At 36.2% G+C, this 19,391-nt stretch overlaps 1 protein-coding gene across 1 annotated transcript; it reads left to right on the top strand.

Annotated features, from left to right (window-relative positions):
• Nucleotides 1-1,781: 1,781 nt before the first annotated feature.
• On the top strand, nucleotides 1,782-19,240 carry mthfd2l (methylenetetrahydrofolate dehydrogenase (NADP+ dependent) 2 like). Its single transcript, XM_079636668.1, has 8 exons — nucleotides 1,782-1,981; nucleotides 2,336-2,520; nucleotides 5,732-5,854; nucleotides 6,211-6,363; nucleotides 6,642-6,749; nucleotides 13,433-13,525; nucleotides 14,015-14,140; nucleotides 17,306-19,240. The coding sequence occupies exons 1-8, from the start codon at nucleotides 1,839-1,841 to the stop codon at nucleotides 17,419-17,421; spliced, it is 1,047 nt and encodes a 348-aa protein (XP_079492794.1). The 5' UTR covers nucleotides 1,782-1,838; the 3' UTR covers nucleotides 17,422-19,240.
• The last annotated feature ends 151 nt before the right edge of the window (nucleotides 19,241-19,391 follow it).

Below are 19,391 nucleotides of genomic sequence, written 5' to 3'. Positions count from 1 at the left end.
TTTCAAACATATCTCCGTGACTAATATTAGTCACAGAGATATGTTTGAAATTTCCAAAAATAAATAAGTACATTCACAAGTTGTTAAAGACTGATTTTTCCATCATAAGACAACAAATGTCTTATGCGATGAAACATTAATGGGCAACTATTGTCCAGAAGTGTCAAGAGGACAAACTTAGATGATTTTGGCAAACATAAAATTAGAACATAGCCTGGATGTTGGTGAAATCCAAGTGGGTCATATAAAAAGCTTGGCCCCCTCCCTCCATTTATATAGTGGATTCTCTTTTAGAAAACACCCTGATGAAGCCTGTGCATAGAAGACAAGGGCTGCATACTAAAGAGCTATAGGGCTTAACAAAAACACATTATTCACCGACCACTTTCTGTCTGTGGCATAGAAGTTGGGCATTTGGACATCAAAAACATTGACCTAGTAACTTAGTTAGTGTTTCATCAAATGAAAGAGAAAAAAATGACTAACAGATTAAAAAATGTATAGCCTAGCATTTGCAACAGTTAATTGTCATGCAAGCTTATAGAATGCGACGGCTAGGCCTATATGAATTTGTGCATCAGGTTTATTAACTAAAACTGAAACTAAAACCATAACATTTATTTTTTATTACTTGAAATAAAATAAATGTTAACTGAAATAATAGAAACAGGCTAAATAAAAACTTGAACTTATTTTATTTTTGACAAGACAACATTTCTCATTTTAATTTAGTTTAACTTAAATTGACAAAAACTGAAATAAAAATTAATAAAAAATATATAGACATAACAAAAACTATTTTAAAAATACACAAAAAAATTACTAAAACTTTAACTAAAATTTAAATAAAATGGAAAATATAAATAAAAACTGATTGAAAATATTAATAAAAAATCGAATAACTATAATAAACTATAAACTACTAATATATTTTAAAAAATCAAAAATACTAAAATAACACGCCTGTGCACAACATGCTTGTTTCAGGGTATATTGCAATTTGCTCCGATATGCAACAATACATTTGGGTTAGTGTTACAGGTCAAATACATTTACAAAACTGGATCATTCATTAACATATTGTGTATTTAGCACTCATATTTTATTTTAGAGCAACAAACAGTTTAAAAGATAGGCTACTAATCTTTGTTCCATGCCAGGTTTTATGCTTTGGTAAATGGCCTGGAAAGTGAACACTGAAGGCCTATTGAGTTTCAAGTATAATACAATCCAGATTTGCATTTCCTAAAGGAAAAACTAGTGCAAGACAACAAAAGAAAAGAGTTAAAGTTTAGATAAAACAATAGTTTCCCACAGTCATTAAAAATATGGGAGAATTTTAAAATTGTGTAGCCTACTCCATGTCACGCAAATGATTAAAATATTTACAACCTAGCCTAGCCTATATAAATTAAGTTTATAATATAAGTTTAATTAATAGGCTGAATAATCTCTTTTAAGACTGAAATTATCTACAAAACAAAGTTTCACTTTAAAACTTTATCACTCTGGGTTAGAATTTATTCTAATCTTTATACAGAAAAATGATATAGGCTACACACGATCTTTATATCACATGCCTGGCTTTCTGCACGCTCAGACTGTGTAAAGATCTGTGCTGGCTTTTAGATCCGATTTTACGGAATTTCTTGTATTGTTTATAGACGTGCATTCATTAAATTATAATTTGGATGTTGGAGTTTTATATCCCAAACTGACACAAGCAGAAATTGTGTTTTGGAGACGTTTTACCTTTTTAACACAGAACCGGAAATCGTTTTGTTATTAGTGTGACGCGTCGAGATGCGCGAGCGAGGAGGAGCAGGTGATCAGTTACTATGGCAGCTTCCACTGCATTAACAGTAAATTATATTAGAATACAGACATTAACATCATATTTCCAGCATTGTCGGCGATCAAAACGATGGATTAACCTGAAAACAATCAACCGGAGAAGCCCTTTTTGTCAGTCACTGAAAAGGTTAGGACTCTATTCCCCCCTGGTTCAGATAAACAAAGGTTGCATGCGTTTATAAGCAAAGCACGCGTGTTTTCTTACCGAGCAGCACATAATCATGTTATTTTTTATTTTATTTTTTAGCCTGTATCCATATAAACAGGACACACAGGGCATAGCCTAGTCATTGTTTCAGAAGGTCATTCATTCAGCAAATACATTTCGTACGTTTGAATATTCCGCCACCATGTGGGTGTCATAGTTAGACACTGACTACAGATACTCAAGCAGGTTTTTAAATACGGGTTTAATTTAGTGGATACCTCTACCATGTGTCTTGCGCGGTGTATTGTTACATATGTTATGTTTGTCACATAGATATGTTGCCACTGTGGTCTCAGGGACAGAACTTGCTTGGCAGATCCATAAAGAAATCCAGAGTGATATAGCAAAACTAGTGGCCCAAGGCAACAGGAGACCCCATCTGAGTGTTATCCTGGTGGGAAAGGATCACGCCAGCCACACTTATGTGAGAAACAAAACCCGGACGGCTTCACTGCTTGGTGAGCAAAACACAAAGTCAACATGAACTTCAGCATTTTAAAGCAGGGGACAGGGGTTCTCAACCAGGGGCAAGTGGACTTTTCCAGGAGGGGGAGGCCCCAGTAAGTCTTAATGTCACCATGAAATAAAAATGAATAAATTTTTATTTTTTTAACGTAATATTTATCATAAATTGTTTATCCGTGCTCAATGGGCCCTCATAATCAAAATAACTTCCCCTCTTGCAGCCATATCTTAAAAAAATAGGCTAACTTAAAGTGGTTCTCAAACTTTTTGAATCTATATTTTTATTTATTATAAAGAATTTGAGAGCCTGTAAAAAGTAGACAACTGTATCAGCATTTAATGCTTTTCCTAATTTTGGATGTTTGAAAATAGAATGTTACATAAAGTCACTGTGATTTTACATTACAATATGAAGAAGCATATTTTCACTAATGTTTTTTTTTTGCTTTCAAATGTATGGAAAAAAATTAATGTCAAATATATTTGAAACAAAAAATCTTGTTGAATTGCACTAATTTATAAAAAATAGGCATTGCATTTTTATGGGGTGAACTTCAACATGGTCGTATATTTATGCTGTGAATATTTCAAATTAAAATATTTCACAAACATTTTCATTATTAAAAATTCAATAATCCATGTTCACCTTTCAGATTTCACTTCCAAGATATGCGGTCTGGTTAAAAATACAACTTATTATATTCGACAGGCAAGTTTTGGTCCATTTTATTTCGCTTTTACAAATTCGCTTACACAAATTCAGTGGTTCAAATTTGACAGAAAATTCAACATTGCACATCCGGTAACTGCAGGGATAGCAGTAGAGTACCGATGCATGATCTCCATCTGCTGTTAGTCTATCTCACCAGCAGGTGGCGCAAGCGCGTGTTGATGAAGACCAGTACTTAAAGGATTAGTTCACTTTTAAAAAAACTTTTGCTGATAATTTTCTCACCCCCATGTCATCCAAGATGTCCATGTCTTTCTTTCTTCAGTCGAAAAGAAATTAAGGTTTTTGATGAAAACATTTCTCCATATAATGGACGTCAATGGGCACCAAACGGTTCAAGGTCCAAATGACAGTGTCAGTGCCGCTTCAAAGGGCTTTAAACGATACCAGACGATGAATAAGGGTCTTATCTAGCGAAACGTTCCGTCATTTAAAAAATAAATAAAAAAGTTTAAGTTTTATAAGCACAAACGCTCGCCTTGCTCTGTTCTGTGATGCGCGTTCGTGGCGTCACGTAATACGCAATTACGTTTTAAAGGTCACGCTTCTATGAAAAGTAAAAAATGTCTGTCCTGACGAAAATTTTCTTTTTTTCTTTTTCTTTTTAATATTACAACACCCAGGATACGCACACGAAATGGGCATTTTAAACGATAAACTGACACAAAGACATTTGAATATGTGTATATGGTCCTCCTTCCTCACATGTGTAAACACTGACTCGGTACGTCAAGCGTGACCTTTTCAACGTAATCGCGTATTACGTGACGTCACGAACGCGCATCACAGAACAGAGCAAGGCGAGCGTTTGTGCTTATAAAACTTAAACTTTTTTATTTATTTTTTAAATGACGGAACGTTTCGCTAGATAAGACCCTTATTAATATTATTAATTTAATTAATTAAATTATTGATTTAATTATTAATTAATCGTCTGGTATCGTTTAAAGCCTTTTGAAGCTGCACTGACACTGTCATTTGGACCTTGAACCGTTTGGTGCCCATTGACGTCCATTATGGAGAAATGTTTTCATCAAAAACCTTAATTTCTTTTCGACTGAAGAAAGAAAGACATGGACATCTTGGATGACATGGGGGTGAGTAAATTATCAGCAAAAGTTTTTTCCTTTAAAGGGATAGTTCACTTTGAAATTGGTATGTTTTAGCATACCTCAAGGGCATCCAAGATGTAGGTGTCTTTGTTTCCGCAGTAGTTTAAATTTTTATATTTTTAGGTCAAACCGTTCTTGTCTGTCAGTCATATAATGCAGGTATAGAGCATGCACAGAGAAGTCGAAATTAAACAATTCCCCATCGTAAGTACACATTGATGTCCTAAGACACGAAACGAGCGGTTTGTGTGAGAAAACGAACAGTATTTATATTGTTTTTACCTCTTGTACACAACCACGACCAAGTGATCTGAGGGCACGCGCGCTTCCGGGTGAGTGACGTGTGCGCCGGAAAGCGCCGGAAGTGATCTCTCGTGCGTGTACGTCACTCATTGTTTACACAGAACAGAGATTGTAGGTAAGACGGCTAATAGAAATGGTACTAATTTGCACTTATCCGGGATGGTTAAACCGACATAAAAGAAAACAATTACATATGTTTTCTTTCCGCCGCTTGCGCAGACTAAGCCAGAACTCGCGCACGCGTCACACCAGGAAGCGCATCAGTGCGGGCTCGGCAAAAGTGCGCATCGAGGGTGCATATCCACTGCCAAGGGGGCGCTCGTGAGTACCCTTCTGAGACCTAAAATGACAAATGGGACCCAGATAGCACACGTACGTCTGCAAGATGTCTGTTAAAGATCACTTGATCTGGAAAGCATCTGCTGTTTACTAACATCTGATAGACATCTTTAAGATGTCAGTTTAACATACATTCTAAATCATTACATCTTAAAGACATATTCTAAACGTCTATTTGACATCTGACAGGAAACGTCCTATAGACGTATTGCAGATGAACAAACACTCTAAAAAATACGTCTTCCAGATGTAAACACGCACATCAAATATACGTCTCCGTGATGTACGTGTGCTATCTACGGTCTCACGGACTTAACGGCACACGCACGCGGCAGCCATTGTAAGTCCACAAGACCAAAAGTGTGAAGTGTGCTATTTGGGACAGGGCCTTTTTAGGTTTCAAAAGGGTGCTCACGTCACGAGCGCCCCCTTTGCAGTGGATATGCACCCTCGATGCACACTTTTGTCGAGCCCGCACTGGTGTGAGCTCCGCAGCACTGGAGGGACTGTCGGTACTTCTTCCCGACAGTCAAAGTGGCATTATGTCACGAAAGTGCGGAAGACCGTGAGTGTTTAAGGTGCATTCATATTAGGGTGCCTTCTAATACAAGCACGGTTGATGCAATGCATTTTTTTTTTTATTAGTACAATTCAACAAGCTTTTGTTTCAAATACATTTGGCATTAATTTTCTTCCATACTAATGGCACTTGTTTAAAAGGCATGTCGAGCAGTACAATCTTCAGGCCATCATCAGTGTCTCAGGATGAGATGTTGGAATTGATTGACAAATTCAACAGAGAAAAAAGCATCAGTGGGTTGCTGGTTCAACTCCCTCTTCCAGGTATTATGTGTCAGTAATTATAAATGGTGAAAGTGCTACAGTTATTGTCATGGACTAGGACTCTTATTTTGATATATTGTTGTGATTTGTGGTTTGTTTCTGTTATGTATGATCTTCACCTGTCAGTCATTTAGTTCGTCTTGTATTTGAACTCCCTGTTTTGTTTAGTCCCTTGTCGGTTATTATCTTATGTAAAGTGTAGTGCTATTACAGTCTATTTAGAGAATTCCTATTCGTGCGTGTTGCCTTTCTAATAATGTTACAGTTATTTCCTTTGGTATAATAAAAACAGCATGCTGAATTTTTCTGGTTCAGATTCTCAATTATGATACATTTCTTGAATGCATCTCTTTCAGAGCACATCAACGAGAGGGCCATATGCAACGCTGTTGCCCCAGAAAAAGATGTTGATGGATTCCACATAGTAAACATTGGGAAACTCTGCTTGGACCAGAGGTGCATGGTGCCCGCCACAGCAGCGGCAGTGTGGGAAATCATCAGAAGAACGGGTCAGCTTTCATAAAATTGAGATTCAAATTGTCTTCAAGATGTAAATACAGTCAGTTTCTCAGCCCTCTCGTATTGCATCCCTAGCAGAGATGTTATTGGGCTGTATATGATTACATTAGATAGCAGCAGGTGTAAAAACAGTACTCCATTACTTACACGTTTGAAAACATTGTTTTGCAATTGTATCTGTATTTTTAGGGTTTTACATGACATGGGCATTTGTGAAAAGTAAGTTAATAATGTTTACTCAAATTGTATGTCTCTTTTTTTTGTTCAGGCATTGAAACAGTTGGAAGTAATGTGCTTGTTGTTGGACGCTCCAAGAATGTAGGAATGCCTATTGCAATGCTTCTGCATTCGGATAGAAACCATGAACGGCCGGGAGGTGAGATTAGTGTCATTTACATATTTAGGGGCCAAGCCCCGAAGGGGCTGAGGCACCTATTGTATCCGTTAGTTTTATTATTATTATTATTATTCTTCCCGGTGGAAGTCTATGGCAGCCCTATGAACCGTACATAGGAAAATGATGAAATTTGGCACACTTGTAGTGATGCTAATGAATAGTAATTGGACCAATTTTTGACCCTCTAGGACCAACTCTATAGCGCCACCACCAGTTCAAAATTTTAACATTGAAATGGTTATAACTTTTGAACCCTTTGATCTAGAGACATGAACCTTAGTACACCTGATTCCACTGATCATGCTGATCACAACCAATATCTTACAATAAGAACCCGCCCATTACAGTAGTGGCCATTTTGAAATGTACAGTATTCAGTTTTTTTGCTACTCCTCCTTCAAATTTTGTCCAATTTTCTCCAAACATGTGCTCAAATGATCTTCGAACTGAGCCGCATAGAAGTACTGATCCCGATTTTTTTGTTATACTGGGAAAAAAAAGTTATGATGTCGCAAACTTAAAGAGGTCCACCCAAAATTGGCTAAGAGGCTGTATCTCGGCCAAAGTTTGATCAATCGAAACGAAAATTGGTACACTTTATTGGAAGCATGTTCTGAGGTCCAATGCCAAAGTTGGGAATAGCGCCACCTACAGGTCATGAGATATGACAAATTGCTATTTTGGCCAATAACTTTTGAACAGTTTGTCTGAAAATCATAATTGTGGTATCTATGGATTCCTTGCATCATGCCGAATCCGTGGATATCGATTTTGCCATGATGGGATGTACCACGTGTCCGCCATTTTGAATTTTGTCATAATTTGCTATAACTTTTAAACTATTTGACATATCTTCATAAAATTTGGTATGGATCATCAATAGCATGGCCCGAAAGTACCTGAGAAGTTTGATCACAGCGCCACCTAGTGTTCCAGAGATATCATTGTTTTTTGAAAAAACGCTTATAACTTTTGCTAACATTGCTTGAAATTTGATTTCTTTATGTCAATATATTCCTTGGCTTATGCCGATTTCAACGATATCTCATATGCTATTTTTCAACAATGTGACTGGCCGCCATATTGGAGCGAATGTAAAACAGTTTTTTCACTACTCCTCCTTCAAAATTTGTCCAAAATTTTCCAAAATTTGCTCAAATGATCTTCGGACCGAGCCGCACAGAAGTACTGTCCCCGATTTTTTTGCTATACTGGAAAAAAAAAAGTTATGATGTCGCAAATTTAACAAGTTCGACCCAACATTGGTTCAGAGGCTGTAACTTGTGAACAGTTTGTCGCAAAATCATAAAATTGGTGTCTATCGATTCCTTGCGTCATGTCGAATCCGAGGATATCTATTTTGCCAGGATTGGATGTACCACGTCATAAGCTACTTTAGCATTAAGCTAGCTTAGCATGCTAATCTGGTTAACCCGCTTTTGTGTGCTCATTCTTACACTGAAGCCTCTCCTCTGCAGCTTTGTAGTATACGTCCTCTGAGTGGCGCAAGTTGCTAAACCACGTGTCATGAATCCTAAACCGTTCCGTTTGTGGGTTCGAATCCTGTGTGGCACATGAACAGACCGCAAGAAGTATTGTGGCCTTAAGTGGTGGAAAAGTTGCTTCTAATTGTTCTGTGACTTAAGAATGGTTTGGTTATTAAAGTTTCTTTTAAAGTTTTGAAAGCAAAGTATATTTAACTACTTTTTGAACCCATGGGACCATTGGAAGGCTTGGCCCCGGAAAGGCTGCTTGCAGCTTTAATTTTATTTTGTAATTGCCTGCAGATAAACAGGTGTTTTTTTATTGTTGTTTTCCCATGAGTATATAAATACATGTGCCGTGGACACACACTCTTGAATTGTACTTGCCCTTGTAAGGCTGGAAATAATCCAAGATTATTTCAATGCAACAAAGACACTGCTTTTCATTAAGACATTTCCAGCATAGCAGTGATATGGGCCTGTGGGCCGGAGGTTGGGAACAATGGACGAAATTGTGATGGTCTGATTGGTCAGTTTGAATATTTCACACCTAGGTGTTGGGAGATGGTCGGGGGAGAGATGACAAAACAGGACGGCAAATGTTCTTCACTCTCTTGTCTTTGGATGCGAAGCTGGGGAGAGGGCTCTCTCCCTCTCCCTCTCGCTCTCTCTCTTTCTCTCCCTCTCTCTCTCTCTTTCTCTCTCTCTCTCAGGTAACATTTATGTTGGGTACAAATGATTTAAATTCTCATTACATCATGTTGTAACTATTTAAGTGTAAACATAACCTTATTGCACATTGAACTTTTATTTAATTCATGGAGTCAGATTAAAACGAGATAATTGCATATGAGAACCTGTGTCTTATTTAACCAAAATTCCTTTAAAACGCTGGAGAGACTCGAACACGCGTTTCCTTCCCCGTGCTACTGGAAACCCCCATTGGACCAAAATAGCGCGACTTACACCCTTTTGAAGCCGCAAGTAGCATCCCACAATTCATATTACATTATACTTAAAGTCACCATGAAATCAATATATAAATTTTTTAATGGAATATTGCTGTAGTTATTATAAATGATTTATCGGTGCACATTATTATTATTATTATTTTTAAATTCATGTGTCCTCATAATATTTAATCAAAATAACATCCCCTCCCTCTTGCAACAACATCTCTTCTCTGATGATGTGTTTACTATGAGGCCGGGACAACCTGTCACTCACATGAGGTCACAGCAATAGCAAACCGAATAATCCAAGGATCCAATCAATTCCTCATGGACAAAATCAAGTCCTGCCCTACAGTTTTTCTTGTTCAAGAAGCCATTGCACTTGGATATATGACAAAATAGGCAAGAAAGACTATGGGTGTGTCTCAATCAACTCCCTCGTTCAGTAGTAAGGGCACTGATCTGGGAGTCCGTTACTTTAAGGACTGAATCGTTCACTTCCTAAAAAGTCCCACAATGCACCATGAAAACCAGGGAGCATCGATGCTCTCTATGTTCCCTTAACGCAAGTTCTGAAGCGTAAAACACGTGAGCTAACTCACCACACATAATGACAAGCAATAGATGTTTTTTTAACATACAAACCAGCATAAACATACATCGATAGACAGGTAATGAACATAATCTAGCTAACATTTATAATTTATTTACGGGTGAAATGTTGCACGTATATGTTACAAGCAAAGGATTTATTAGTGATTTACATAACATAAAAACATAATGTCAGAAAGATATCAGTTCATAGACATGTATGTCCATAATGCCAGTACTAGTGATAATGTACAATAAGGACGTTGTCACGCATCGCTGGAAATAGAGTCATCAGTGTCCCAATGCGTAGAGAGCCTTACCAGTCCTTACCAGTGTCCAGATTCATTAACCACCTAGGGAAGCTAGTGAGCTGATTGAAACGCACCCTACACCAATTTCAATTTCATGCCGGCTTTAATGATAACCTGATAAACAATCATTTTTCTTGTTACAAGATTCATGAACTTTTAAGTTAAATAAATTACACCAATATGGTAATTATATTTCCCAAATATAAGGTTGCAAGAGAAAGCCCTAGATGCCCCAGTTGCTATGAGTTTTTTGTTTTCAAAGCTAGATTTTATGACTAGACTGTAGCATTGTTATTTATCAACCATGCTTGGTTTGAAAGTACAAGTAGTTACTGCAAACACTGATCATTCAGTGTACAGAACTGATCATTCTGCGAAAAGCTGAAAAAAAGCTGTTTTTATTTAGCTGTTTTGTCATTGTGACGATTTCAGAATTTCGATCAATAAACCAACAACCCAGTCACCTTGCTTGTTGAAGGGGAGTGAGATCCTTGCAAATGACAAATTCACAGAATGAACCCTGGATGTAGCGGCTGGTGATGCAAGCAGTCACATCATTACTATCAAAAATAAATGTTGACATTTTAGTAACCTGTAATAACCTTCTCATGCATTAATGGAAAACTAACCGGCTTTCGTGCTTAACCATCTAGTTATATAATATATTATATAAACTAGATTTACACTAAGGTTTCATTTGTTAACATTAGTATCTATTAACAATTGTGTCTGTTAATAGTTAATGAACCATGAACTTACATGAACAAACACAGAAGAATTTTATTTTTTATTAACTAACATTAACAAAGGTTAATAAATGCTGTAAAAATATGTTTCTAGTTAGTTCTGTAAACCCTAATGCTCAAAATAATGAATTGGATTGGGGTAAACTTAAATTAAACAAATTACTTCAAGCAAATTAACTTTTATGATTATTTAGAACTTTCTTTTTCTTTTGAGTTCACAAAACTGACACATTTAAAGTTTTATGAACGTGTCTTTTTTTAATGCAGACAAACTTAAATTTAACTTAAACTGGGTTGCTTTGCCATGATACCCAAACGGAAGAGTAAATGCTAAAATTAAGTGTTATATAATGTTTTATACAATTTAGTTGTGTTTATGTTTAGCTATGCTAATTTAGAAGTTTCTGTTATAATGGGGGTTGGGGGTTGTCAGGACAGTTATTTGTTAAATGTTCTATATTGCTGTACATACTCAGCAATTGCCCTGCTATGCTAATGCTATCAATTCTATGAATTAGCTATTTAATATTTACTAATAATATTTAAGTTGAGATTACATGATCATTTTAAGTTAAATGTATGAATTAGCTTACTCAAATATTAAGAGTAAGCTAATTAAGTTAAGAGTAATTTAAATGTATGAGTACAAAATAATAATCTGCCAGTTCTGCTTACTTTAAGTGTACATTTATTAAACGTAAACATGTTGATGTAACTGATTACCTACATTTTTGAGTTTTGCCAACTTATTTGGTTTACAGTGTATGTTAACTAATGCATTAACTAATGTTAACAAATGATACATTTATTGTGAAGTGTTACCAAATAGATAATAGGTTTTAAAACCCAATACTTCATGTGAAAAATAGAATTTATAGAATATACGTTCTTTTAAAAAAAAATCTCTATTATTTTGCAATGCATTGTCCTTAAAAATTATTAAAATATTGTACATATTTATGCTTAAATAGTTTTGAGTAGTAGTAAAAAAAAAAAAAAATGTCATCGAATTTTTTTAAATATTGCATCATCACTAGCATTGGCATATCTCCAATAACATGGTCAGAGACCGGATGCTTTTTTTTCTGGAACTGTATAATTACTAGAAGGGAATCATTTATTTAGATATCAAAGATTAAGGTTATGCTTGTGCAAGATGATTTCAACAGGTGAAATGCAAGGTATGCTTCCATTGAGTTGTGAAATCAATCATTTTGATAGTAGGTGTGTGCTCTAACATGTAGGAAATTCTTTACACAAGGAGAGAAACAGCCCTGAATAAGTTTTGCTTCCTTTTTATGTGTGACTCACAGCCTTACAAGTAAAAAAGTGAAATTGGGATTACCTGAATAACTTTTTTTTGGAGCAGATATGTCTAATGATGAGGTCCTGTGAGACAGTGATCATCATTGCATTATATGTAAGATTTTAGTTATACAGTAATCCAGTGTAAGCTTATTTCCACACAGTACTGTAGCAGTCAATTCCACAGAATGAAACCTGTAATTAGCCAAATTTCAAAGCTTTTGCTTTATGTGGTAATATACAGTTACGCATTCTGGGAATGTCTGCTTAGGAATTTCGTAATCTTCCTGGTGGACAGAAACCAGCCACCATTCACATTTTTTTAAGCGAATAATGTGTCATGAACCAAACAATTTGAAGTGGTTTGAGTTTCCTGGTGCCTGCACATAATTAAATGCTAATGAAATGTTTAAAACATTGATTTTAGATATAGGTGGAATGTGCATGGCAGTCAGATTTTAGATCAGAACTACAGTATTTAACTAGTGAAAGTAGTATTTACTAGTAAAATCTGATTTTTAATAACGGGTTTACTGAGATAAAGTGATTAGTATTGTACTAGTTAACTTTTTTAACAACAACTTTTATTAGGAAGATTTTTAGAAATTAAAGTGCTCCTATTATTTTATTTTTTATTTTTTTATTTTTCAAATATTAGGCCTATACCTTTCATGCTGTGTGTAATATAGCTGTTTGTGAATGTAAAAGGTCTGCAAAGTTTTAAAGATCAAAGTTATTGTCTCCTAAAAAGAAGAATAGATTCTGAACTGCCGAAATGAGTCATTAGCAAATTCCACTCTCACTTCCTGTTACATACCTAAGTAACAATGGAACAGATTTGCATAGTGGCAGCCTATGGTCTTCTTTGGCTAGGACTGGGCCATTTGACCAATCAGAGCAGTGTAGGCCCGTGGAAAAGAGGGGTCTAAAGAGACTGAATCTTCGGACAAACCGTTTTCAGACTCTCGTTTTCAAGAAATAAGATGATGTACAAGGTATATTATGAGAAAAGTAATGTTTTATTTGTTTGTTTTTTACTTTTGATGCTTATAAATCTATTGTAGGAGACACTTTTAAAACAAAATTTAATGTGGAACATTAATGTGGAAAACAAATGGACTGCACTTTTAATTATTTGCTTAATACATATACACGAGTGATGTACAGGAAACAAAGCCTTCACAATTATGATGTTATAGTATGTGATGTTCACATTAAGGCCTACTACAGTGCATTTAATGAAGAACTAATTCTGATGTGTATATCTCCCAGGTGATGCCACAGTTATCATGGCTCACAGATGCACTCCTCTACCACGACTGAAGGAACTTGCCAGTCTGGCTGACATTGTCATTGCGGCTGCAGGTCAGGTTTTTTTTGTAATATTATTGCACGGCCATCTAAAATACTTGATTCTTATTGGTCAATAGCTGCATTCTGCGGTCAGATATTTTTGTGTAATTACTACTAAACTGTTTAATTTGTTCGTTTATTATTACGTCCATGTATTTATTTATTTGGTAATTAGTCGTGGGATAATGGACATTAAGCTGGTCATTATCTCAAAATAAACGCCTTCGGGATAAGATAAGAACTGTACTTTGTTGTCGTTCATTTTGTAATAATGACTTGCTGACTTTATTATCCCTTGCTTAGATTTTGGTTATGAAACATATTAAGTCAGATGTGCACATATTTTTACAAAAATACAAAACTAATGAGTTTGAACATGATCTGTATTTTATTAAAAAATGTAGACTGTATAAATATTCATATTTGAATAAGATAAAGAAAATATTGTGTTCTTTAGAGAATGTGTCTTTTTGAACAGCCTATTTAAATTTGTAACAACAGGTGTTCCTCACTTAATAACGGCAGATATGGTAAAAGAAGGAGCTGCAGTTATTGATGTCGGCATCAACCGCATGCAGGACCCTGTCACTGGTAAACTTCGTCTGGTTGGGGACGTGGATTTTGAAGGTATGTGACACATGACTGCTTTACAATTTGGCTCTGTGTTTTTTCTTAGTATAATTTAAATACTATTATACTACAGGGCCGTTGAATGCTTGAATCTGATTGGTTGACGAACGTTCTGAGGTGTGCAATTATTTTCAGGGAACCGCACGGCTAAAGTAGTTCCGGCAGGTCTCGACCGCATTACAGTTCCATATCACTTCGCGTAGTCAACTGTAATAACGGAAAATAGGATACAATTCATAACAAGAAAAACCATGCAGCCCCATGCGCTTGATCTGCAATTTCCAATGTCTAACTTCACAATCAATGGAAACATGCAGTTTAATTTTAATAAATAAAGTATAGTCCTATATATAATCAATAGAAAATTAAACTGAATATTTAAATAAATTGATAGTCCTGCTGCAAGGGTTTTCCTAATTATTGCAAATAATATAGCAAATAAATCATTATTGATAGGCCTATACTTGTTAAAAGGGCTTTGTGTTTAATTTATTAGGCTAGTCGACTGTCACTAATAGAAAAAAAGAATGAACGAATTAATTAAAACGAATTTAATAAATAAATAAATAATAATATTGACGCACATGCTTCTCTCTCTCTCATAACTGCATTAATAACTGCATAAAGCCGGGGACACACTTACTGTAAGGCCGGTTATGAGTGTGATTTGATATGACTGATCATGCACGCGTTTTCAGTGCGTTCTGTGTTCACAGCGGTGTTTAAAATCTGCTGCATTCACAGTCAGAGAATGTGTCAGTCGTTAAGTGTGTCCAGCACCCATGGTCCAGCATTAGACTGCTATCAGCGGCTCAAACCTCCGTTACTAACTCTAAAATGACGTTTTGGAATTAGCAACGGAGCATGGGTTTAGATGCGCAAGGAATTAGTCCTACATACAAGAGCGTTTTAATGACCAAAACTTTACAAACGTCTTGAAATTCATCATCTGAACAATATTTCGAGGTGTGGTAACTGTAGTATAAGCGGAATAATTGACTCCAGGCCGTTGAATTATTAGAAAAATAATGCACACCCGAGGGTGTAACGGCCACTCCGCTTCGCGTCGTGACCGCATTACCACCTCGGGTGTGCATTATTTTTCTAATAATTCAACGGCCTGTCGTCAATTATTCCTTACTTATAGCATTAGCATACATGTTACATGCTTTTATCATTTTAATTTAATATTTCTATTTATCTTTAAGTCATTTTAGTATTTCAACTTATTTTATTTCAGTTACAGTGGATTTAAAAAGTCTACACACCACTGTTGAAACAGCTGTTTTTTTGTGATGTAAAAAATGAACTCGATAAATCACATCAGAACTTTTGCAACTTTAAAGGGGCCATGAATTGCGGAATCAAATTTTCCTTGATCTTTTGACATATAAGAGGTCATTCTACAATAAAAAAAATATCATGTAGCCTAACCGTGCGTTCACACCCGGTGAGAATAGAAAGATTTGTGACCTAAAATGACTTAGTGTCCCCGTCACTATACTGGGGCATTTAGGACCCACACAGACCACAGGGTGAGCGCCCCCTGCTGGCCTCACTAACACCTCTTCCAGCAGCAACCTGGTTTTCTCTGGAGGTCTCCCATCCAGGTACTAACTGCTTAGCTTCAGTGGGCAACCAGTCTTGGGCTACAGGGTGATATGGCTGCTGGCTTATTTGCATTCACGCTGAAAAACATGCGTTCTAGCGTGAAAATCTTGCCTTTAAATAGTGTTGCGCGCCTTCTTATCAAATTCAAATGATCAACCTCTCCTCTATTTTGCTTGGGGACTAATGTAGTCGGAACCAAAGTTTACTTGGCTGCGTTCTCTGTGGAATCCTCTCAAGGGGAGCACTTCTACATTCCGATTGGTTGCCGCCGAACCGCATCATAGCTTATTATCATAAAGTTGACCTGACTTCAACTTCTCCTCGTCGTCCAAGACGCGCCACGCCGCCCTCGCCGAGCTCGCCACCGGCTCACATTGAAAATGAATGACTTCCTGCCACTTTGGCGCTCTCACCGGCGGTGTTGTGAATGCACAGTAAGTTTCATAATTCAAAACTTCCTCATTAGTCCAAAAACTGCTTTTATTGAAACCAAGCTCAGAAGACGCCTCGTTTCAGATTTTGTCTCTTTATTACGTCATAGTGCGAAGAAAGACCGCCTCTGCAGAAGATCAACGCCTACTTCTACATCAGTGTTTATACGGTAGCGCCACAGTTAAACGGAATAGTTGTGATTTGCTGTTCTTTTCCTTTTCTGCGGCATTTATTGGGTTAAAGCAATGGATTATCGGATACGGAAGAAAGCACAGAGAGAACCCTGCTTTTGTTATTGTTTTGACCGAAATTACACTGTATACGTTTTACACTTTATCGAAAAGGGTGAACTTTGAATAGCCTATAAGAATTAAAATATTGGTACATTCATTCATAATTCCGTTTACACAAAACAACGCAAGTTATCATTTGTTAACTATAACTGTAGTAACTCTTAAGTAGGCGACACTTCAACTCTTTTTGCCACACCTTGTCATGTGCATAATATGTACTACAAATAAATGTTTCACATCTATGCAATGCCACTGAAAACCAAAGTGACACTTTCCAGAGAAAAAAAGATAAAGTAACTGCCTAAGCGAGCACACCCTTTAATGATTGTGTATGTGGCTTCATGTGAAATAGTGCATACCTGTCTTCACCTGAAGTGAAGGAAATGGGATTTGAACCATTCAAATTTTATGAACCGTGAGTCAGGCGATTTTTAAAAGATAAGGATTTGTCCATAAATTGGATTTATGGTTGATGTCAAGGTTTGCTGTCAATAACCATTTATAATTCAGACTTTTCCTCACACAAAGCTCCCTTCAAAAGGAAGTGAGAAAGTCAAATGGGCTTGGAAATGGAATGACAGAATAATTTTTTAACTGATTTATTCCTTTAAAATTAAGAAGAATTCTGCATGAACGTCATTTGATGTATCTGATATTTCTCAATCCCTCTAGGCTCTGTTTCGAGCTCATTGTGTGTTCGTTGGCTACAGTACTTAGCAACACGATTTATAGTTAATTCTCTCTTAGAAGTACAAAATAAATACTTGGCTGAGCAGAGTTGTCAGTGTTATTTAAGACGCGGTTTGTTTTTTGTCTCTCCAATCAGCTGTGAAGGAGAAGGCTGGATTCATCACTCCTGTGCCTGGAGGAGTCGGCCCGATGACCATAGCCATGGTGATGAAAAACACAGTCACAGCTGCCAAAAATGCCCCAACATACTGAGCGCACACAAAACCTGTCATTAGGTGGACAAGATGCAAGCACTTCACCGTCTGGATACTTTAATTGGCATTATTTGTCCATAACTTGCTTATAAACACAAGCCCCTGCAAGCTTCCCCTACGTCTTCCTTCCCTGCCCATCCGCAAGCTGTAACAGGCTCTTAGCAGGCTCAGCAGCCATGCATGTCTATGACGGGAACTACACCCTAATTCTTTTCTTACATCTGTAAAAGATTATAGAGATGCCTCGTCGCCGTTGTCCTTGCTACAGTGTTATTATTTTGCTGAGAAAAAAAAGGGTTTTATCGTGCCAGTGTAATGTTACCACCCTGACAATGCATCAGTGGAGACGGAAGTCTTTTAGAGTTTCGGTAGCACTTGATCGGCTGCTCAACAGGTGTCCCAGATATATCCCACGGATGAATCTGTCCACACTGAGGGAGACGTGGGGTATTAAAGGACATTAACACGTTTTCTCAGGAAATTATTTTAACAATGTGAATTCAGAACCACAAAATGGCACCAAATAACATAAGGATGCTGCTGTATTTAATATGCATTTATTCATCTACCTATTTAAGGGATTATTTATACATATTGTTTATTACGCAGAAATGGGTGTTTTTGTATATATAGCTCGTATTTATAATTTGTGTCGCCATCAAATATTGTATGGCATGTTCTTGTCATCGAACAGTTTCTTTATTTATTTATTTTGCATTTTGGGTCATTTACATCCACACTGCCAATAAAACGAAACAACAAAACATTGAATTAAATATATCTGATGCTTCCATATAACATTTTATAAGGTGGACATATTTTTTCCTGTAAAAAGGATGTGAAACATAAAAATGGATTTAAAGTAATGTCAAAGTAGTTTGTACAACTATACATGTCAACTAACTCTCTTTAGAGTATTAGTAGACTGCTAGGTTTGAGTTAGTAGAAAAAGATGACAAGTAGTTGCAAAGTTACTTATAGTTAGAATCTCTAAAGTGGACCATTAAAACAAAGTGTTACTGAAACTGTTCTTGTAGCTTGGAAAGTTTAGGGATAGTTCACCCCAAAATGACATTTATGTCATCATTTCCTTACGCTTAGGTTGTTTCAAACCTGTAAGACTCGTATACCGGTATGTATCTGTAGAACCTGTAGAACATAAAGGCCCAGTTTCTCAGATCTTAGATTAAGCCAGGATTAGGCCTTAGTTCAGTTAAGGGATTTAAGTAGCTTTTTTAAAACATTCCTTAGAAAAAAAACCTACTGATGTGCATCTCGAGACAAAACAATGGCACTGATATATTTTAAGATATGCGAGTGCAAGTTGCTTTCAGTCAAACAGGTCAAACATGCATTTTAGACTGGGACTATTCTCAGTGAAACTGGCTAAAAATAAGATATTTTAAGGAGGTTTTTTCTTTTTTTTGTCCACAAAATGGAAGCCAATAACAAAAAAATAGTTTGGTTACCAACATCCTTCAAAATATATTTTGTGTCCTGCAGAAGAAAGGCTTTGATGGGCATAATGATGATGAAATGATTTCCCTTTAAAGTGTAACCTGAAAGATGAACAATAGGGTGAAAACATTGTGATGGATAATGTACCAAACATATCAAATCTTCATATAGTTTTTATTTGATTGTATTAGAAGTTAGAGAAATCTCTATGCAAAATTTTAAGAATCATGCTTATCTGATACTTTATAACATCCAATTTGGCGAGATAGAAGTAAAATCATTCAAATATGCGTTTAATCATTGCTAAATTGTGTCCTCCCACATAAATGCTTTAAAATAATAAATTACTCTTTTCAGTTAAAATGATCAAACATGTTTTTTTTTTCGATGTTCCAAGGGTCTAGCCAATTGTGTGCGTCCAACAGCTAAATATGATAATTACCAGTAACAGTCAAATATAATGTAGACTGCAGTGTTTAGAAAGATACAAATGAATTACTTACTAATTAT

This window comes from Phoxinus phoxinus, assembly GCF_949152265.1.
Source record: "Phoxinus phoxinus genome assembly, chromosome: 15".
Classification (NCBI taxonomy): domain Eukaryota; kingdom Metazoa; phylum Chordata; class Actinopteri; order Cypriniformes; family Leuciscidae; genus Phoxinus; species Phoxinus phoxinus.
This window is presented reverse-complemented; position numbering and strand designations above follow the sequence as displayed.

What these genes read in the sequence shown, in the direction of transcription:
- mthfd2l (XM_079636668.1), top strand. Translation starts at nt 1,839, where the DNA reads ATGGCAGCTTCCACTGCATTAACAGTAAATTATATTAGAATACAGACA. An exon ending in GGAAATCATCAGAAGAACGG is followed by an intron (nt 6,364 to 6,641) that starts GTCAGCTTTCAT and finishes TTTTTTGTTCAG; the next exon opens with GCATTGAAACAGTTGGAAGT. An exon ending in AAACCATGAACGGCCGGGAG is followed by an intron (nt 6,750 to 13,432) that starts GTGAGATTAGTG and finishes TATATCTCCCAG; the next exon opens with GTGATGCCACAGTTATCATG.